Source organism: Euleptes europaea, chromosome 15 (genome assembly GCF_029931775.1).
Source record: "Euleptes europaea isolate rEulEur1 chromosome 15, rEulEur1.hap1, whole genome shotgun sequence".
Classification (NCBI taxonomy): Eukaryota; Metazoa; Chordata; class Lepidosauria; order Squamata; family Sphaerodactylidae; genus Euleptes; species Euleptes europaea.
Window position 1 is genome coordinate 28,106,636 of NC_079326.1, and position 22,465 is coordinate 28,129,100.

General features: G+C 42.5%; 2 protein-coding genes across 2 annotated transcripts in view; one reads left to right on the forward strand and one right to left on the reverse strand.

Moving 5' to 3' along the window:
- Window positions 1-10,609, forward strand: part of RIF1 (replication timing regulatory factor 1) — a 36,170-nt gene extending 25,561 nt beyond the window's left edge. The window contains exons 26-35 of the mRNA XM_056861650.1: window positions 292-437; window positions 1,503-1,592; window positions 1,679-1,745; window positions 2,703-5,615; window positions 6,809-6,955; window positions 7,578-7,655; window positions 7,754-7,869; window positions 8,754-8,907; window positions 9,211-9,322; window positions 10,389-10,609. Coding sequence (XP_056717628.1) covers window positions 292-437; window positions 1,503-1,592; window positions 1,679-1,745; window positions 2,703-5,615; window positions 6,809-6,955; window positions 7,578-7,655; window positions 7,754-7,869; window positions 8,754-8,907; window positions 9,211-9,322; window positions 10,389-10,609 — 4,044 coding nt within the window. The remainder of the gene's footprint in view (window positions 1-291; window positions 438-1,502; window positions 1,593-1,678; window positions 1,746-2,702; window positions 5,616-6,808; window positions 6,956-7,577; window positions 7,656-7,753; window positions 7,870-8,753; window positions 8,908-9,210; window positions 9,323-10,388) is intronic.
- Window positions 10,610-14,482: 3,873 nt separating this feature from the next.
- Window positions 14,483-22,465, reverse strand: part of NEB (nebulin) — a 211,255-nt gene continuing 203,272 nt past the window's right edge. Inside the window, exons 153-158 of the mRNA XM_056861655.1 lie at window positions 19,375-19,482; window positions 18,910-19,099; window positions 17,818-17,910; window positions 17,164-17,316; window positions 15,687-15,796; window positions 14,483-14,843 (exon numbers count right to left, since the gene is read on the reverse strand). Coding sequence (XP_056717633.1) covers window positions 14,670-14,843; window positions 15,687-15,796; window positions 17,164-17,316; window positions 17,818-17,910; window positions 18,910-19,099; window positions 19,375-19,482 — 828 coding nt within the window. The 3' untranslated portion in view covers window positions 14,483-14,669. The remainder of the gene's footprint in view (window positions 14,844-15,686; window positions 15,797-17,163; window positions 17,317-17,817; window positions 17,911-18,909; window positions 19,100-19,374; window positions 19,483-22,465) is intronic.

Below are 22,465 nucleotides of genomic sequence, written 5' to 3' on the forward strand. Positions count from 1 at the left end.
GGGGGCTGCCCCAGCTGGCAAGCCCACAGTGGGCTTGCCAGCCCAGATTGGAAGCATGAGGGTGGCTGCCCTGGCTGGCTTGTGGGCCAGATAAGAGTTCTCAAGGGGCCGTATTTGGCCCCGGGCCTTATGTTTGACACCACTAACATAGATGATATTATATTGGCACTTCTCTAGGAGTTTTACTGTTCTGACTATCATGGCTTTTCTCCTCATTTAAAGAGGCTTAGGTAACTAGCAGTTTGTGGCAGTTCCTCCAGCCTTCTTTTTTTTTACTTTTTCATGCAATAGACAAAACTGGAATTTTCACTGCCAAAAACAAATAGAAAAGATGTGATTTTGGAGGAGGAAAATACTGTTGACTTTGTGTTTATTCCACCGGAAACAAAAGAGAGAGTGTTAACAGAGCACCAAAAAGAAGTTCTTCGAACAAAAAGGTAACCTTACACCAGTGGCTTTGATGATTCATGTACATCTTTTGGCTTTTAGTAGATGTCAGTCCACTTTGTGTGTTTTGGTAATGGGCTTGCACATTTCAAGAATCAGCCTTGTATTGATCAGGCTTTCTAGACACATACTCCTACTTATGTAGGCTATGTAACTAAGAGAGTCCAGTCTCCCAGCCCTTCCCAGTTGAGTTTTCCCTCCTTAGCCACAGAGCAAGCCTGTAATCTTCTAGAACAGTGGTTCCCAAAGTGGGCAGTACCACCCCCTGGGGGGACAATGGAATTACCTAGGGGGGCACTAAGAGGCAAGAGGACATCAGGGGGGCGCTAGAGGGGGGCCCCTTCAACTGTGTTGTTCACTAATTTACAATAGATCAAGCTATGGCACCATGCTGGCAAATTTGGTGGAAACTATCAGAATGTTTTTCCAGGCTTTGAAGAGCTGGTACCACTGGATCAAGTTAATCAGTTTTGTTGAATCAATTTCAACTAAAAAGTTTTAATTTGCTTTTGAATAGATGTGCAGTTAATTGTTACTGTTTTGAAATTTTATCGTTATTACCTTCTTTAGTGTGTCATGCATCATACCCCTATTTAGAATAATGCTTTTTATAGGATAGGGGGCACTGAGGCTGAGTTTGTGGAACCAAAGGAGTAATGGCCTGAGAAGTTTGGGAACCACTGTTCTAGAACAAAGATTTTGCACACTTTTTGGCCCTTCCTCTATAGTGTAATTGAACATGGTTGCCTAAAAGTCTTCACTGTTCCCCCTCCATCGGTGGTAAAGTGTATCTTGGTATGGGTTACTACTCCCATTTGCTTTGCAGTACAAACTAGACAAGAGTCTTACTGTGGGAAGAAGCCTCTTTCATTTCAGACCTTGCCTGATCTGTGGCATCAGGACATCTCTGAGCTTTACTCTGCCTTCCCTCACTTACTAGCAACATTTCTCTCCCATCACCTTGCTTAAACAATGGTGTCCCAAAGTGTTTTGAAATCTCTTTGAAATCTTACTGGATTGTTGGTCAGTTCCTCTTACTATTATTTATTTTTCAGAGTTGATATACCTACCATGTACAATAATCTGGATGCATCCCAAGATAATGCCTTATTTTCCCAGTATACACAAGACCAGGAAGCTTCCTTGTAAGTAATAGATGCCAGCAGAGCTTTGAAATGTAAACTTTAAATTTTTTTAACTTGCGTCTGAAATGACTGGCCTTTTTTTTTAGGGTAAAGCCAACCTTAGTAGATATGAAGGAAGAAGATGGGGAAGAAGAGGGCAAAGAAATATCCCAGGTATCTTCCTGTGTTCCTCTTATCTTGGGGGTTGTTAGTAAAACTCAGGAGTGTGATTATCTTATTGGAGAACTTATGGGAAAGGGAATGTGAAATCTTTTGCAAAAGTGAAACACGTGCTGACACCTGCCATCTCATATAAGGCATGCCTATTAATACTGAAGTACTGATGAAATTCATTGGCTGCTCTGGCCATCTGCAACTGAGTAAAAGGCAGGACGCTTAGGGAGGCTGGTAGGCTGAATCTATTCCCAGTGCTAATGTTTTGTCAAATTGGGAATTGTTTAAATTGGAACAAGCCCCTGGTTTCTGGAGCTAGCCAATAAAATGCTTCTGTAGGCATTTACAGTAAAGGGTTTCAAGCTGGAGCGCTTTTTTCCCAGCATGTTACCAGGACAAAATACGAGGAACATTAATTAACAAAAACAATTAGGAGCGTTCTTCTGATATATTTTAATATGTTTTCATAGTGGTCAGTGTTAGTGAGAAAAACAAACATTAATGTTGCTTTTGTGGCATTCAGTCTGGATGGCCTGGGGATAGTCTAAAGAAGACTGTTGCAGCAGAGTTTCAGTGCTGGGGTAGTGGTCAGAGTGTTGGACTAGGATCTGGGATACCCAGGTTTGAATCCACACTGTGTTATGGAACCTTGCTGGGTGAACTTGAGCCATTCACATTCTCTCGGCCTAACCTACCCCACAGGGTTGTTATGTGCTGCCCTGAGTCCCTCGGACAAAGGGCAGGATAAAAATGCTCTAAATTAATTAAAATATGCACATTCCTGAAGCATGTTCCTGACGTTAAACATGTTTTGGTCGAGGATCTGGTCTTTGCCTATATGGGAGGCTGCCTAGTAATGCATCCTTGAACTTCCTGCAGAAACGTAGGATATTAAATGTGATCATATAACCTGTGTGCCATCACTACAATAGTTCATGTAAATTATTTTGAATGCAGGCTGGAGAAGGGGTGAAGAAGCTGGTTGGAGCTTGGCACGAAGGCACTGAAAGCTGCAAGGCAGGCGTGCTTGTGGAGAAAACAGAATCTACCAATATCGGACAGCTTCAAGCCCCTGCAAAGCAAAGTCCAGATCTGAGTTGCGAGGATTCAGAATTGTGCACCTCTAAAACAGTTCCAGGGGAGCCATCGGTATTAGATGTGTCTCTCAACGAAAGTGGCACGAGTGGCGGCAGCAGCAGCTCTACTTCTAGTGATGTAATCTCAGGAACGCCACAGCCTGTAAGCAGAAGGCAGTCCTTCATAACTTTGGAGAAGTTTGATAGTTCAGGAAACAGGCCTTTCAGCCCTTCGAAGTTCAATAATGTGTCCGGACCTTCTGGAAGTACCCCTTCGTTAGATAGTCAGGAAAGCATGGTTGGCATGGATCCGCTTCCTTCCAAAGAGAAGTCCGATAAGAGTGCTTCCAAACCCCAAATGGAAGAACCCATCGCTAAGGCTAAGAGATCATGTCCAGAAAGCATAGATGCTTTGGAGACTTACCCTAAAGCCAAAAAAACAAAGGAAGAATCTAAGGCTGCTTCAAAATTGCAATCTGAGAGTACACTTGGGATAAAGAAGTCAAGTCTCCGGCCGAACAAAATAGAGCTTTCGGAGGACAAAAAAGCAAAGCTGATGGGATTGGAGCAAGAGCAAAACATGCAAGTATCTCATTCCAGAGATGAAGTAGAGGAATGCGACTTACTCGGGGAAACACCAGAGCCACAGTGTGTGTTAGATGCTCCGTCTCAAGCTTCCGATTTAAAAATAATTAGAAATACAACCGTGGAAAACAAACATGTTTTGGACAATGTTGCAGAGATGAAAGCAGGACTGAATTTGGATTCAAAAGAGAATACTCCCCCTGAAGTGACTTCACTGGGTGATACCGTATCTGTAGGTCAAACTCCACAAATAACACCTAATCAAAAAATATTAAGGCGTTCTTTAAGACGGAAACCAGAAACTTCTGACGGATCTGCAGACAGTCAAGACAAAGAGAACAGCCAACAGAAGAAGGACAGGCACAAAGATGATGAGAAGCTTCTGCCCAAGAAGTCTTTGCAAAGTAAAGAGGATTCCACACACAAGCAGAAACCTGTTCCTGAGAAGAACATAGATATACAAGGAAGTGTAAATAAAAAAGAAAGCGGTGCGCATGGAAGCAGCACTGCAGAAGGTATAGGCACAAAGGAATCTCATGCTTCAAAAAACCTAGAGGAAGCTAACATAAGTACTAGAAAATGTGAAGGCAGTAACCCGTCTGAAACAGATGACTTGCAAGAGCCCTCCACAGTTACCCCCCTTGAGAAACGGAAAGGGCTTCCACGGTATCAGACGAGAAGAGCCTCCCAAGGGCTGCTTTCCAGTATAGAAAACTCTGAATCTGACAGCTCTGAGACGAGAGAAGACGGAGCCAAGAGGAAAAGGTCTGGAAGATGGAAAATCACAGGTAGTTCTCTTGAAAGCCAAGCAAAGGAAGAGTCGGAAAGCCAAAACCAGGAGCTTCATTCACAAGAAACTGCAAATGAAATCCAAGCCTCTTCAGTGGGGAATAAAGACGTAATAAACCACGAGGAGTGCATGGAAATAGCCTTGCCTTCTGATGATAACAAAGAGAGAGAAGGAAATGTCCCTACCCTCAACGAGTGTTTAGGCGTTACAGAAGCTGTGGACGCTTCCGTTTGTAGAGACCAAGCAGATACAGAACAAACTGTTGCAAAAGTGTTGGCAAAGCCTAGTTCTGAGCCAGCTTCAGAGACCGAGCAGATAACTAGAGTTCTTGATCAACAGGATTCTGTTCCACCCGGCAGCACAAGTGGTCTTACTGAGCTTTCAGAAGATGCCTGCGCTGCTGTTCCTGAGGGCTTCTCCCCACCCAAAATTCCTTCAGAAACACCCGACTGTCTTCACAAAAGAAGCAAGCGGATGAGAAAATCAAAGGGCTGTGATTGCTGTGGTGAGAAGCCATCTGCACGGTTGGAAAAGTTGACCCCAGAAGTGAAAAAAGCAAGTACTCCAGAAACAAAGTCAAAAGAACCTAAAAAGACTCCTATTAAAGCAGAAGTGGTTGCTTCACACCTTTCGCCTGCGGAAGAGTCCCATTCTGCAGAAAAGCTCTGCGTGGAGCCTTGGGCAACAAGCACGCCTCGGAGTTTCTCCGGGGATCCTGCTGACCTCGATGATTCAAATAGAAGCTTAGAGGGTACAGGGGAATTGCCAGGGGATTGCACTCCGAAGAATGAATCCAAAGAATCAGCAGGCACCAAAAGCGAAAGTTTCAAACCTGATGCGGAAACTGTGGACTATGTTGATGGGGCTGGGGAAACTTCAGAGCCGAGTTTAGTAGAATGCGCTTCGAAGGGGTCCATTATCCCGTGTCGAGGTTCAGAAAGTGAACTAAACCCTGTTGTTGCAGAAGAGGGAGCTGTTCATGACATCGGCCAACTAGAAGACAGAAGTGTTATGGAGGTGGATGTGAACCAGGCTGAGAAAACAAAGTCCAGTGAACCTATAGCCGACATTGTTCAGAATGGTATGGAGAAGGCTGCGGAATGTCCTGTTGGCTCTCCTGTAGAAGCTCAAGATACTGACATGAATGGGGAGGAGACCGTAGAAACGGATGTGCCAGCAGCACTGGCAGGGCCTGAAACTTCAGCCTTGGTACAAGATGAAGTAAAAGAAAGTAATAACATAGATTCCCCTCTTAAGCTGAAAGAATTTGATGCTCTGACTTTGTCCAAGATTAGTGAAAGCCCTAATGGAGTGCAGGCACGTTGTATTTGGTCTCCATCAGCTTCCCCCTCTACCAGTATTTTAAAGAGAGGTTTAAAAAGACAGGAGGAGGAGGACTCTCCATCACCTGCAAACAAGGTATTTTAGCAGTTTATAGTTTTATCATAAAATGTACATCGTTGTTCATATTTTACCAGTGTTTTATACTCACAAGACTAGCTTGCCTGATCTGGCCTTTCTGTCTGCTTTCTGCTTGCTGCAGGTTCAAACACAATGCGCTCCTTCAGTCTGTGATCCCTTCCATGTGGGCATGACTCGTTTTGGTCTCATTGCCACTGTAAATCTACAGGGATTCTTAGCAGCAGTGAAGCCTCCTCACAGAGCAATTCCCCATTATTTCCCCTCATGCCTGCCACTTCACAACTGCTTACCTTCATAACCCCTGGCAGGCTTTCTGCTGGCCATTTTAAGTCAGTAGTAGATGTACATACTATAACAATGTGCCTACTGCTAATTTTAAAAAGACTGTCAAACTGGTGGAAGAGGTGGGGAAAATTTTCCCCATCTTGTCTATACTCCCCAACCCACTTTGGGTATGATCGTCTAGGAAAGGGTGTGTTAAGTGCCATCAAGTCACTTCCGACTCATGGCGACCTTAGGAATCAATGTCCTGTAAAATGTCCTATCGTTAACAGCCTCACTAGGTCTTGCAAACTGAGGGCCATGGCTTCCTTTATAGAGTCAATCCATCTTATGTTAGATCTTTCTCTTGCTGCCTTCAACTTTTCCTAGCATTATTGTCTTTTCCAGTGACTCTTGTCATAATGTGACCAAAGTACAATAGCTTCAGTTTAGTCGTTTTAGCTTCTAGGGGGAGTTCAGGCTTGATTTGATCTAGAACCCATTGATTTGTCTTTTTGGCAGTTCATGACTCCTCCAACACCACGTTTCAAAGGAATCTACTTTCTTCCTGTCAGCCTTCTTCATTGTCCAACTTTCACATCCATATATAATAATGGGGAATACTATGTATGGTATGAATTAACTGGAAAGGGAATTATGAAGCCCCAAAACACTAAACTTCTGTGTGGAAGCAACCAAGGCATGTGTTCCTTCTATAAAAAAACTATGGAGGTTAACTATTTCATTTAACAAGTATTTTAATATGTTTACATAAAACATCCCTCTCTTACCACTTTAAAATAAGCACTTTGAATTCTATATCTTTATTTTAAGAGGCTTTGTGTAGGTAAATTAATACTTCTAAATCTATGGAACTTTAGTTCTCATTACTATTATTATGGCATTTCATCCATTTCTCCTCTGAACAGAGCCGACGAGTTTCCTTTGCCAATCCAATCTATCAAGAAGAATTGGCAGATGATATTGATAGGCGAAGTCCAGCAGTTAGAACTCATTCTTCAAATGGTTCTCCATCTTCCCGAAGCATTAAACCTTCCTCTAATCATCAACCCAAGGTAATACCAGCAACTCTCTTTGTTCAAAGAAATTTTCCAGAAGAAGTAATCTCCCCATGATTCAAGAACTCTGATTAATGGGAGGGAGGGAAGTTCTTCAATCATGAACGAAAGCGAAGGCTTGGAATTCAGGATCTTGTGTGAACAGAAAGCATTTCTGTGGCCACCCCCCTCCTTTCCCAGGAAGCCCCCTTGTGCCCTCCCAAAATGTCATCCACTAAGTGTCTGCAGGTGCTTGAGTGGTGTGTTATTTGGCAGAGAGGTGCCCAAGGAGGGAGAAAGATCAACCAAGCATGCAGCTGTGTGTGCACATAACTGTTTTTAACTCAAGTACAACAATCTTTGTCTCCCAATTGTATAGAGATAAACTAAAAATTAATGGAGGTAAATTTACAAGGCTGTATGCAGCTTGTAAAAGCATAGTCTGCTGAGCTAGTCCATGAAAGAGATACTAGCTGCTTCTACAGGGCATGAACCCCATTCTGTTTTAAACTATTAGGCGTTGTCCTATCTCTAGATTAGGAGCCCTCACTTTAGTTGTAGGATTTCAGTAAGATTAGTCCTAGGGTTTTAGTTCATTCCTATGATCCTGAGAGACCTTTTTTCCTCTTTTCCTATCCAGCCTATTACCACTCCAACCAAAGGATCCCTGTCCCCAGGATCTCGTAGCCTTAAATATAAGAGCTCAAAGAAGTGTTTAGTAAGATTTGCTCCAGTTTTATGTATTCTCTATTTTTTCCTATATTCAGCTCTTAAAACTTAGTAAAAATTGTAAAAAAAAATTCTCTGTTGTTCAAGATCAGTGAAATGGTCAAAGAACCTCTACCGCCTCCTATGGAAAGCATATATCCAGTGCTGCAGGGTTGTAAGGCACCTGTTGACACCATTTTGCCTCAGATTACGTCGAATATTTGGTAAGTAGCAAGCACCAAGTTTGATTCTTGGATGTTTATGGCAAATATTTTGTCGCCTGTTATTTCTCATGGTGTTCACAATGTATGTATTCCCCCTTTAACCTCTGCACTGTTCCTGGGGTTCCACTGACCCACAGAAGCACAACTTTGAGGGCACAGAAGCCTGCAGTGGAAAAGCAGGAATTTGCCTTCCTATGGCATGATTCTGCTTACATTGCTTGGGATCCATGCCCAAGCTTCCAAAAGGAAAAACAGAAAAACACCTAGGATAGGTTCTGCTCCTAATATATTTGAATATATTTTAATTAATAATTTTTGCAGTGAAATGTAATTGATTGAATAGACCTAAAAGATCAGCAGCCAATTAAAGAGGCTCAGGCAGGCATTTTCTACAGCAGGAAGGAGTGTTGTACACATGTAAGAATCTGTTCAGTTTCTCTTTTCTGAGAGCTGTGAAACTCCAACCAGTTAAGCTCAGGTGAATAGGGAGCATTTGCTTTTCTAAAGGGTAGAAAAATGCTTGAAACAAAAAGGTGTTTCTTGGGAAACAACTTGGCATTTCTGACTAGCATAGGTTGCAGTCTTGCAACAATGAAGTCCCACCAGGTTCTGCAAAATGTCACATATTGTGGTACATGATAATAACAGGCATTGCTAAACATGTTGGTCCACATCATCTATAAATCCTCTTATTTCTTGAAGGGGGGGCTTTTTAGGATAGCAGAGTGCTTACTAGCTGCAAGGTCTGGCATGAACATTTTTAGCGAAGGATCCAATTATATTCTTACACATAGCTTGTTACATAATATTTTTAAGTGCATAAAGAAGTAGGAGGGAGAAGCCCATCTAATGTTTCCCCATCTTCTCTGTTTGTCCCATCTAAGGGCAAGAGGGTTGGGGCAGCTCATTCGAGCAAAGAACATCCGGACTGTGGGTGACTTGAGTTCTTTGACGGCAGCCGAGATCAAAACGCTTCCGATTCGCTCTCCCAAGGTCTCCAACGTTAGAAGAGCTCTTAAAGGATATCATGAACAACAGGTAAGCTCATTTATACTGTTCGGGCAAATGAAGAAGAACCTTGTTAGAAATTCAGGATGAGGGGGCTGACACTACTGTTGGGGTTGAGTTTTAATTTCTACTAAAAACCAGATGAAATTTGAAATTAAAATAATACTGCTATTAATGCCTAAATACTCAAGACTGAAGAGTATTTGTATCTCAGCAGGGACTTCTGCTATTTAATTTGAGCCTTTGAAACATATCCTCTGCAATAATAGAGGTAGGTTCCAATAGCAGAAAGTACCAACAAATTAGAACAACGCTGTTTATCTTTAAAATCAGCAGCTTAAATATCGTGGATTTGAGGAAATTGCTGCCCTGGAGGACACAGAGAAGCCCATAAATGGCACTGAAGAAAAACCCTTTTCCACTGATGGAGAGAAAGCTCCAGCAGGTAAATATTAAGAGTTGTCCCGGGATGTCTGTGCAAGGACTGTAATCCAAACTGTCTTTTGAAAACAGTGTAATATGTACAGCCAACTGTAAAGCACCCTGTGGGGAGGTGTCCTTTGATAAGGGTTGGACATTTCAGTGGGTGCAGAAGGCTACTGCCTGATTGGCAGGAGTGAGCTTATTAAAATGATATCCTGTTCTGCTGGGTTTCTGAGTCCACTTCAAGGCTTTGGTTTTGACCTGTTAAACCCTACATGGACTTGGCCCTTGAGCACTTTCTCCTTTGTGGTCCTACCCACCAAATGTCCCCAGTGATGCCAATGAGGCCCTCCTTGGGTTACATCCTCTTGTAGGGTTATAATTGATTTAGCTCTTCTCTAGTGTGGCAGAGCCCTGGGAAAGCCATCTTCATTTGTTGTCATCATCCCTGACCTCTTCAGATGCTTATTTCACCTGGTATCGAGACACTATTTTATTCATGTTTCACCTGTTGACATGTGTATGTATGGATTTTTTTATTGTGTTTGCTGCTTTGCGAATCTGTGGTGTAAGGCAGTTTATAAGACTGGACCAGATCCAGCTGGCTGTGAATTGAATAAGCTTCTGGGGTGGATTTCTGGGGACTGCAGCCCAAACGAACACCACTTTCTTGTGTGAGCTCTTTCATGAACTGAGCTAGAGCTTTGGACAAAGTAGTTTTGACTATTCCCTTTCTCGCGACACCCTGTGTTCTACAGCCTGCTTTGTTCCCAAAGATGCCCTGACCCTCAGGAATAACTTGGGGGAAGGATGGCTTGGAGGCTGGATGGGTATTGAGGAGAAAATGATTCTCTACCACTGTTAATATATACCTAAATTGTTTTATTCCAAGTCAGGCCTGCTGCGTGTGTTGCTCACAGCTGCCATTCTGTGACTGGTCCAAGACAGTCTACCTCATCCAGCCATGTTGTTAAAACCATTACACAATAAGCTAGCAATTCCTACAGTATTGAGATGACAGTAGTTATACTGCTGGAGCAGATGGTGATCTTGTTTCTTACAGAGATGTCATTTTCTCTTCTTCCTAGACTTGTGTGAGCCCGTGACCTCCAGTGCAGATGAGCAGCCGCCTACAGATCTTTTTTCCCAGATCAGTACCCTTGCTACTCAGATTACTCCTGAAAATCTTTGCAGCTATTCAGGCAGTGAACTTTTTGAAATGCAAGAGAAACTGCATAGTATGACAAACTGTATTATGAAAAATCTGCAATCCCGTTGGAAATCACCACCCCATGAAAGCACTGTTTAAATCATTTCTACTTAAAAACCAATTCTTGGAGGAACAGACTCTGTTACAGGATGCTTTCATCTAAAATCCCACGAGTTTGAGTCGAACTCTGTCGTATGGGTTATTTTAGTGAAATGGTTTTTTTGTAAATTAAGAAAAAGTATTAAGGTGTAAATCTTTTTTTGTTTTCCTTTTTAGGTTCTGCACATTTACTGTTTAGGGTTTTTTTTTTGCTGCAATGCAGACTCCAAAATAATTTTGTTAAGATGTACAGTAGCAAAAACTGTGAAACTTAACCAATGTAGTACCTTAACGATATTTTGTTCAAATGCGTATTTTTATTATCCCTGTGTAAAAGATCAGATCTCATTGCTCTTGAAGTATTAACTCAGACTTGCCAAAAGTAATAAGATCTCCCAGATGCTGGTACTTGGACCAATACTGGCCTTTAAGGTTGCCTTTCATATTAAGATGTGCAGTGATTAATTTGGGCAACTATATTTCCAAATGCTTTTTTCATCAGTAATTGTACACAGTTCTATTTTTGCATGCATTCCTTGTATACAAAACAAAAAAGTATATTGTTATGCAATTGATGCAGTATTCTCAGGATCCAGGCACATGTCCTTGGAATATTATATGCAAAAGAACTCTGCCATCCTTCCACCCCCTCTATTCTCTCCCTTCCTCTGGCAACAAATTGGTTGGACGTAGATAATGTTGTACATTGTGTATAGATCTAACAATTGCAGATATTATAAATTATCTCTATGTGAAATGAGCTGTCAGACATCTTGGGTGTGAGAAATCTTGTTTGTATACACTTCAGTGTTTTACCAGTATGAACACGGGTAACAATGGAATCAATCCAGCTGTTAGGAATTTTATATATATATATAAATAAAACAATGAACGGATGTTTAATTTGTAATCATATTTGAGTGGATTTTGCCTTTATTGTGCTATAAGTCAATGAACCTAGAAGTCTGCATGCAGAAGAACTGTTAAGAATCAGAGTTGGAAGGAACCACCAGGGTCATCTAGTCCAACCCCCTGCACAATGCAGGAAATTCACAACTCCCTCCCCCCGACACACCCCTAGTGACCCCTGCTCCACGCCCAGAAGATGGCAAAAAAAAAACCCTCCAGGATTTCTGGCCTGGAGGAAAATTGTTTCCTGACCTTAAAGTGGTGATCAGCACTACTCTGGGCATGCAAAAAAGGACCCCGAGAGCCAAACACTAATGCAATCCTTCCTGCCCTTCCTCTCATGATCTGCTGAAGGTCATAGAATCAGCATTGCTTGACGGATTGCCATGTAGCCTTGGCGTCAGGAAGCTCTTCCTAATGTTCATCTGGAAACTTGATTTAATTTCAACCTGTTGGCTCTGGTCCGACCTGGGCAACTCAGCACCATCCTCTATATGACAGCCCTTCAAGTGCTTGAAGATGGTTATCATATCACCTCTCAGTCGTCTTCTCTCCAGGCTAAACATACCCAGCTCCTTCAACCTTTCCTCATGGGACTTGTTCTCCATACCCTTCACCATCTTCGTTGCCCTCCTCTGGACATGTTTCCAGCTTGTCTACATCCTTTGATTAGTTTTAGCTTTAAACTTCATTTTACTCTTCTGCTGTAGCATCTTTCAAGTAGACAAGAGGTTATATGTAGTTTGCCTATCATACAATGTAAACAGTCTCCCATACATAAATAGAGCTTATTTGGCCTTGACCTCAACTTCTCTTAGGCCAAAGGAAGGGGGGAGAGGGAAATGAAAGACTGACTCTAGCTGGGTAATCTATAGGTTTTGTGTGTGTATTAAAAAACAACCAAAACTGGCATGCAGGCACAGAAAAAGACTATCATTGGCAAAACCAGAAGATCAGACCAGCTGAAACCTGCTACTGTCCACCACAGATGCAGGAAAAAAATGGCTCTGGAAAGGGTGGGTGGTGCCTCCTAATTCAGATCAAGCCAATTCCATTTTCTGGAAAGTAAACCTGTTTCCGGATGATCCGGGCCAATGTTGGCTGAACAAATGGAGGAGTTTACCAGGAAAACAAAAGCTCTACTGGGCCACTGTAGGTTAACAAGTAGGAAGAAAAGTAAGCAAGATGGACAAACGATCTGGCAATACTTATTTTACTGCCTACATGCTGCTGACAAAAACTTATCAGAACTATTCCGTTGTCGATGTGCGGGAGCTGGAGTGGCATGGTTACAGTGTGTCCAACTAACAACCAGCAGCCCCAGGTGTGAATCCCCACTCTGCAATGGAGCCCATTACTGTCAGTCTAACCGGCTTCACGGGGGCTTTGTGAGAATAAAATGATATCAGTCACTTTGGGACCCTGTTAAGAGGAAAGGCATCGTGTAAATGTCATGAATAAATGTGACTCTAACCATTTTGAGTTTTGTGTTAGTACTTCATCTGATTTGGAGGGAGGCGTCCAGTGGGGTGCGACAGGGCTCTGTTCTGGGCCCAGTACTTTTTAATATCTTTTATAAATGATCTGGATGAGAGGTTGCAGGGAACTACTCATTAAATTTGCAGATGACACCAAATTGGGAGGAGTAGCAAGCACAATCAACTTAGCATTGTACATTTGAGAACAAGTCGTGGAAGATGATCCTGGGGTTCGGTGCGCTTAGGGGATTGTTATTCTAGCTTCTATAGGAGGTGGTAGATGTTTGTAAGACTATTTATTTATTACTGCTGGATGCACCTCAAAGAGTGCAATGCTCAATGGCTCATTTTGTTGAAGCATTTTTGCAGGGCTTTGCTCCCAGTCAATGAGTTCACTTCAGTAAGGCCAATGAGTTAAATATTCCTGTTTCACAGGTAAGATCAGCTGAAGATTGGAAGTGAAGTTCTACGAGTCTGCTACAAGTACCAGGTTTTTAACACGAATTCTTGAATCTTTAGAATTGGTAGACCATGACTAGAGGCAGGGTGGGCGGCTGGGTGTAAGTGAGAGATGTCTACCTTTGTTTTACCTTTGTTTGATTTGATTTTATCACCAGGTGACTTCATAGTAAGATTGAACCCTGTGGCTCCATTCTGCTAATGGTGACTATTTCCTTTGGTACAAGGAACTTTCTGCTGATGCAAGAGGCTCTAAGGATTGAGGAGGATTCAGATTATTTATTAATATGGCAAAGCCATTAAAATATTCATATCGATTACAAGATAGAATTAAAAGATGCAGTATCTAAAACTATGAGATATATAATTCTTAAATAGATAAAAAAAAATTTAAATAGATGAATGGATTGAGGAGGAGCCAACCGCACCAGAGGAAGGCTTCTTGCACTGAGGGAAAGTGCCACTGTTAGTGGAGCATCTGTGTGATTCTGTCCTTGGTTATTATTATTATTATTATTATTATTATTGTGAGGCTTTGCTGTCTGCATCTTTGGTTTGTTTATTCTACGGCCAACGTAAATCAAGCCCATAATCAGGTTGCTGAATGTGAAATTTATTAGTCGCTAACTGAGAAGGAGTAACAGAGCTGTGACCCGAGAACACTCAGATGAAAAATGCATGCATCAGCATTCTGCAAGCAGACAAAGGAGAGGCTTTTTCAGGTTCTTTCGTCCCAACTGCTGGTTTGAGGTGTTAGCTTTACATAGTTGCTTACTTGAAACAAAAATAAATACAATCGGCTATTTTTTATAACGCCACAGGAGAACACTACATCTCTTGATCAGAAAACCATTAAAGTCAACACAGATGTTTCGTTAAAAAAAAATCAAGTGGAAATTCAGCTTGATTCCAGAGAAGAAGGGGGATAGTTTCTTGGAACTGAGACTCAAAACAAGAGCACTTTTGGGGGTTTGAATATGCAAGTCTAGATATTCAAGGTTTGGTAGTGATGCTTGCAGGCTCACCCTTTCTGATGGTTATCTGATTAGAATCTTCGTTCAGATCTTCCAGAGATGTTTGCTGAAATCTTTCCCTGATGGGCAATGCCTAATGCATATCTACAAAGGAAAACAATAAGGCACTCAGGAGAGTGTTGGAAGTGCCTCTTTGTTGTCCATGTAGATATGCTTTATGGAAAGCCTCCTCCTCTTGGCTTACACGGCTTCAACATAGTTGGCTGGAAGCATGCCTGTTTTGCCTGTTCTCTGCACAGTCCCGTACATCCAACCCTCGTCAATGGCCTGGACATTCACGATTGCATCGCCGTCTTTGAAGGATACTTCATCTGCATCTGCTGCCATGTAATCATACATGGCGCGGTATGTCTTCTGTTTGGAAAGAAAAGAAAAATGATCTTACATCATGGAGGGACCATTTCCAGTATTCCTTGGAAAATATGAAGCAGTCAGCCCTCATGTATTTGGAACATAGAAGGGTCTTTCTGCCAAACAGGAAGTGTTGTTAGCTATGGGTGGTGCTATTAGAGTTGATAATACTGATGAGCTCTTAGATGAGGAGGGAACAGTATGCTGGAATCAGACCAAACACTATCCCCTGCTACACATATATTCACAGTACAAATGCTGACCATCTGTTCAAATGTGTGGTGCCGTCTGCCACCCCCATCCCGCATACTAAAAGGTCCTTGCAAACACACACCCAATTCATAAAAATGATCAGTGTAGTGTTGCTAACCTCTAGGTCTGGAGATCTCTCAGAATTACAACTGACCACAGAGAATAGTTCTCCTGAAGGAAGTGGCCCCTTTGGAGAGTGGACTCCATGGTATCACATCCCTGCTGAGATCCTTCCCCTAAACCAATCTCTGCCCTCCCCAGGCTCTGCCCCCAAATCTCCAGGAATTCCCAACCTGGACTTAGCTTTGTACAACGAAGTGGCAATAGCGCAAGACTGGTAGCTCACTGGTAGAAAACCTGCCTTCTGTTCAAAAACTCCCAAGTTCAGGCACCTCCACCCAGGGATCTGTGGCTCTAGTTGTCAGGAGAACTTTTCTGTCTACAGTTTTGGAGAATAATTGCCAATCAAGGAGACTATACTGAGCTAGATGGACCAATGGTCTACCTTGGTTTAAGACAGCTTCCTACATTCACAAAAACTTGTGTACAGCTTGCTTGCGTGGGATCAGGACAATGGAAATCCGTTTTGCTTACCCCTGCAGTAGATGGGTGAGATGGGATGGAAGAAACTGTTGTCTGCTGTGTGGCAACAGAAGATGATCGTTGTTGTGGCAGCTCTACAGTTTTAGCTTGTTTGTAGCCCACTAGAAAAGGAAATAAGGTACAAATGATCAATTAACTGGAACATCTGTTTGGCCTTAAAAATCCAGTGTGCTTCGAATAGATGTTACAGAGCATTTCTGAGGCTTCATTGTATTTCATGAGATTGTGATGGCTTTCTGTCAGTGTAAATTAATGTGTATGATGTGTTATTTTAGAGAAATACCTTTTAATTAGATGTTTAAAAAGAAAAATCATGCAAACATTTAGATGAATACAGCTGCTTTTTAATATGTATTCAATCATCTGGCTTAGGGTTGCCAACCTCCAGGTACTAGCTGATCTCCTACTATTACAACTGATCTCCAGCTGATAGAGATCAGTTTCCTGAAGAAAATGGCTGCTTTGGCAATTGGACTCTGTGGCACTGAAGTCCCTCCTCTCCCCAAACCCCGCCCTCCTCAGGCTCCACCCCAAAAATCTCCAGGTATTTCCCAACCTAACCCAGTTACATCATAAACAGAGCTATTCTCTTCCAGGACTGGCCAGGATTTGCTACTCCCCTTACTGGTTTCTTCTTTGAGAGATGGCTGGGTTCCTCAGAGTAAGACAGGAAAACCCTCAGACATAAAGAGGACTATGAACAGGTACTATATTGCCCCAATGGGGAATCGTGAGTTGGCGCTGAATCAGTGTTTATGCTTGGCAATTACAATCTGTTATGTTGCCAGCTGGCTTTAATCACACTACCAAAGCATTAATTGTGGATGGCCCAGGCTAGCCTGATTTTGTCAGATCTCAGAAGCTAAGCAGAGTCAGCCCTGGTTAGTATATGGATGGGAGACTTTCAAGGAATACCAGGGTCATTATGCAGAGGAAGACAACGGCAAACCACCTCTGTTAGTCTCTTGCCTTGAAAAACCTACTGGGTTGTCATAAGGCAGCTGTGACTTGACATCACTTTACATACACACACACACAAAACATCATGACTCAAGATTTTGCCAGCCCACCCAATCAGGAAAACTCCTCTCAACTGTTTCTACCTTATCATGCACTTTGCATCCCTCTCTGACCACACTACAATGGTCACAAATTTGATGTGATGAAAGTTCTACATTTGGGGGAAATCCTCACTTCCTGCATTTCAGGTCATATAAAAGTCTTCTTCCAGATCAATTTCATCTCTCACTTTTTAAAAAACACAATCACCGCAACAAAAGCTCTTGCAATACATTGCCTTTCTTTTTTCTTTTCTTTTTCTTTTGCAATGTAACTTTGAATATACTGAGCAAGCCCTTGACCGTTGCTGTGACTCCCCCCACCCCCACCCCAGCAAGAATTATTTCCCCCAGTGAAACCTGAATGGCATCCCTGCTCAGCGGATCCAGCTTCTTGTTCTTTTGTGTACCTGCTGTAGTTGTGGTAAAGAAGCCTCCTCCATTGCTGTAATAGGACAGATGCTGGTCAGCAGTTTCCGAATGCTCTGATTTTTCATCGCCGGCGCTGAGGCTCAGCGCACTAGCAGAACGCGACTGCTCTCGACTGCGTCGTTGGGCTTGAACTGGGGGACAGAAGTGGGGAGAACACATGACTTCCTTTTTTTAATATCTTTTTATTTAAAGTTTTCAAAGACATACAAAGAAACATCGAACATTCACATACATGCAGTGTGAACAATCTTTCAAGGAGTTGATTTTGAATTGATAGTTCGTATCATACTGGTAGTTTGTTTAATCAATGATCCACCTAAATCCTTTATCAATATTTCCACTACTTTCCAAGCTATCTATCAAAGCAATACTAATACTTAATGCTTAATACAATTCATATTTCCCATTCTATTCTTCACTTTTATTCTTCATTTGTTGCTCTAAACATAACTGTTTCACATATACAATGTTTCTACTACCTACACATGACTTCTGACAGTGATGTGCTTTAATTCTCTCTGCATGCATCTACATCGAAAGAGAGTAAAACTACGCCTCCAGAGGTGTAGTAAAACTGGAAGAATACAAATGCTTGAATGGCTGCAAACAATGTCACAGGTAGCACAACGTACCGGTAATCAAATGTAAGCTTCTAGACTGAATGTTGTCTTCTGCTGGGTCATAGTCAAAGACTGATCCAGGATTAGTACGCCACACACGAAGATCTGCCAGAAACATATGGGTTGTGATAAGTGCTATCCTTTCTTACTCTTCACCTCCAACATCAAAATATAGTAAGTGAAAGAAAATTAGTAGCTGTGGTGCCTGTGTAGCCTTAAATGCCATCTCTGAATGTAGGGGACAAAGAATAAATGTAACAACACGTGAACCAGCTTTGCAAAGGCTGGGAAAACCTGTCTGCTCAAGGCTTTGGATACCACCGCCCAGTCAGCGTTGAGTGGCTATTCTCAGCGAAACAGTTAAGTGCAGGATAAAGCCATTTCATGTGGTTTATCATTCCTTTTTTAAGAACATGTCCATCTTTGTTAAGGAAGAAACGGAATGTTCAAGCATATCTAGTTATCTGAAAGCAATTTAGAAAGCAATCCCTAAATGGGTCAGAAGAAAATCCCACTTTGTTCTGTGAAGTTTACTTCCCGGAAAGGTTTCTTAAAATGGCAGCCTGACATTTCTAAGCCCATTGATTTCAATGGATTTAGAAAGGTGTCGCTCTTCTTAGGACAGCACTTTAAAAATATAAGATTCAAGGCTGCTGGACTGCAAATTAACCAACTGGATTGTCATATTTAAAAGGAGATGGAAAGTATGTGTGTGTGTGTTAAGTGCCATCCAGTCGCTTCTGACTCATGGCGACCCTATGAATCAGTGTCCTCCAAATTGTCCAGTCTTTGACAGCCTTGCTCAGATCTTGCAAATTGAGGGCCGTGGGTTCCTTTATTGAGTCAATCCATCTCTTGTTGGGTCTTCCTCTTTTCCTGTTGCCCTCAACTTTTCCTAGCATGACTGTCTTTTCTAGTGACTCTTGTCTTCCCATAATATGACCAAAATACGATAGCTTCAGTTTAGTCATTTTAGCTTCTAGGTTCAGTTCAGGCTTGATTCACAGTAATAATTTTCTACCATACACAATTATGTAACAGGTATGAGAGAGACAACTACACATAATGCAAAAGAAAGAACAATATGGTCTAAAAGACGAATACCTGTGAAGTTGTTCAGTTCTTGATCCTGCTCTACCCTTTTCCGTTCTATTTCCACTACTTTTCTCTGAATGCCCCTGTAGCTGATGTCACTGAAATCGCGCATGTTCTTCTTTACACGCTCTGTTATGGGGTCAGTAACCACAGGGGTGAAGCTGCCTTTGCTCTTTTCAAAGTCTTCATGGTATTTCACCTAGAATTACCAAAACAACAGTATGTCTATTTCGGCTTTACATTTCTTAGTAATTTGTATTACCTTTTTTTTTTTCATATCCTAGTTACATTTGCTCCATGGCTTTACTAGATAAGTCTGATTCCAGTGAACTTTGTAACATAAAGACTGATTCCTGCTTTTGTATTTTAATGTTTGGGTTGAGAATAGTTCGTCTTTATGAAACACTGAGCATCGTTTAATAAATCTCCATTGACATTCTGTTTTGTGTTGATCTCACAGAAAGGGGTACTTACTGTGGAAATGTGCCGTTGTGTCTCACGAACCCGCCTCATTTCAGGAGTATCCAGGACAAAGGCTGCTTTACCTTGTACTTGTTTCCGGAAACTATCAGAATACAGGACCTGACAAAATGATGGGATAAGTGAATAGGGCCAAGCAAGGAACAGATTTCATGGAGAAGTCATCAGAAATGTGTGAACGAATGAAGCACCAAATGTGGAAACAGCTTGATTGCAAGACTCTGCCAAAATTGCCTTTTACTCTACGTACAAATGGAATGTTGCCTTTAAAAAGATTGCTGCAGATGTAATTTGTATTAGTTATATAGATTTGAAGCTTATCCAACCCAAGGATTCCTGATAACAAACACTCAAAACACAAAAAATAAAATACAATTCCAATTTAAAATGTAAAACAGTAAGTCAAATTACAACTAATCAGCTTAGTTCCAGACACTAAAACTTTGCCTAGGGCAAGGTATTCCAAGCTATTCTAGAAAATAATCAGGCTTAAACTTTGACAAGTATCTGGGGGACAAGAGATCTAGGTGTGCGACAGCTATCAAGAGGACTGTTCTGCATACTTGACACACAGTAAACTTGACACACAGTTGATATAGTCAAGAGCAACTTAACTGATCTTAAAAGCAGTGAAAACACATAAAGGTGATTGGGGTCGAAAGAGATTAGTATGTCATTGCTCAAAATCAGCAATCTGGATTGTTCTCAGAAAAAACACTAGTATAATGTGCTTCTGACGACTCACTTCTACCAAGAGGCAAGCTACCACATTCAACACCCTCTGAAATTTCCAAATGATAAACCCAGCCAGCACCATATGAAGTGAATTACAACCATCCCATCTAATCACTTTTAGGTCTGAATCATAATGTTATAAGTGGAGACCTCCAAGGCTTCACAGAAATTTTGGAGGGTCACTCCCCAAGCAGTAAAGCCGTAGATTGGTGGTTTACTGGGCAGAGGCGTCAGGAGTCCATACTTTGCCACACATCCCTCCCATTATTAGGATAGCTGTAGCTTACATGGAAAAATTACAGAAGTAATTTGATCGACAACAGTATAATTTTTTAAAAATGACTGTATCATTGGTTTTATATTTTATCCCTCGGACTCAATGAAAGTGACTGTTCTATATTTCTTTAACAGAATCAAATTCATCCATTCACCAGTTTTTCATACAACATTTGTTTTAGACTGAACAGTCTGTGTCTTATTGATGCCTTTCTTTCCCAGTCCCCCCTACTGCAAATAAGCTTCTTGACAAGAATGAACTAATTGCCTATTGAATCTTACTGCCTTAAGTTGATCCTAGCAAAGTGAGGAAAAGCAATGATCATCTCCATCATGTCCACATGGCTTTACTTTATTTAAAAAGTATGGCAGTTGACATTAAATAGAATGTATTGTTCCCTTCCCCTCCCACCCCAAAAATACATACCGTATATACTCGCGTATAAGCCGAGTTTTTCAGCCCCAAAAAAGGGCTGAAAAAGCCGAACTCGGCTTATACGCAGTCAATACGGTAGGGTAGGGGAGGAGGGAGGAGGGAGGGGGAAACTTACTGCCGCCGCCGCCGGGCCCACACCGCTTCCTGCTGCCAAGAGCGGCCTGGGGCGGCCTCCTGCAGCTGCAGGGAGGCTGCCCCGGCCCTCTCCCAGCTGCGCCGCCGCTTCTCGCAGCCAAGAGCGGCCTGGGGCGGCTGCCCCGGCCTTCGCCCGGCCGCACCGCCGCTTCTGGCGGCCGAGGGCGGCCTGGGGCGACTGCCCCGGCCATCGCCTGGCCACGTCGCCGCTTCTGGCGGCCGAGAGCGGCCTGGGGCGGCCTCCTGCAGCTGCAGGGAGGCTGCCCCGGCCCTCGCCCGGTCATGCCGCCGCCGCCGCCAGGCCTGCGCCGTTTGCTGCCGGGAGCCCAGGTAAGCCTGCGGGGGGGGGAGGGGTTATAAGCCGACCCTCGGCTTATACGCGGGTGCCTAATTTTTCCCCATTTTTGGGGAGAAATTAGGCACCTCGGCTTATACGCGGGTCGGCTTATACACGGGTATATACGGTAGGGAGAATTTGGAGGATTAAAGTACCTCAAATTAAGGAAGACTGGTATTCCTCCTTTCCTTTCTATGGGCATTTCCCATGGATTTTATACACTATGGAACAACAGTGGTTTGAAGAGTGCATGACATAAGAAATGCTGGATCAGACCAAGGTCCATCAAGTCCAGCAGTCTGTTCACACCGTAGCTGAACAGGCGCCTCTAGGAAGCCCACAAACAAGACAACTGTGGCAGCATCCTGCCTGTGTTCTACAGCACCTAATATAACAGGCATTCTCATCTGATCCTGGAGAGAATCCCTTGGGATGTGGGATGTGTGTGGCTGTTCAGTTATATTGGACCTTGCATATTTTTTCTGCAGAACAGAGTACTTAAAAAGTTCATAGAAATATAACAAATTAGGGTTTGAAAAGCACCCTTACACAACATCTACACAGGCTCATTGTTGAATTGTCCCCCCTCAAATTTAGCTACTTGATCAATTATGCATAGAACTAATAATCACAAACTTTGCAAGAGGCTAGCAAATAGCATTCATATGAAGGTAGCACCAGTTATTTCAATAGAATTTTACTAACAGGGATCCAGAGTACCAAGTGTGGCTTTCGATGTGCATACCTGGGGAGGGCTTAGCTCTACCCTCCTTGCAGTAATCCCTCATGCCCCTGAAAACCCCATCATGGGGTACGATGGCCTTTCAAGGAAAAAACGAGTCTACTGCCCATGCACACACAATAGCAGGTCTGTTCATATGCAGAGACCAGCCTTTGTCCTCTCCTTTTGTGCTCTGTAGTCATCACAGTGCCCTTAAAAATCATCTGACTGAGAAGCAAGGTGTAAATCTTTTATGTTGGTCATTCTTATGCAAGGAGGCTACCCATTTCACTTTATTAGGAGATACATTCATACACATACAAGTAGAGTTTCACTTCTGCTGAATGATTTAGGAAGCTTACACAGGTAAAACAAGGGGCTTAGATCTACTGATAACTTGCATGGATGGGAGTTTCACGGGGCAGTGCCACCTTTTTGTGGGCAT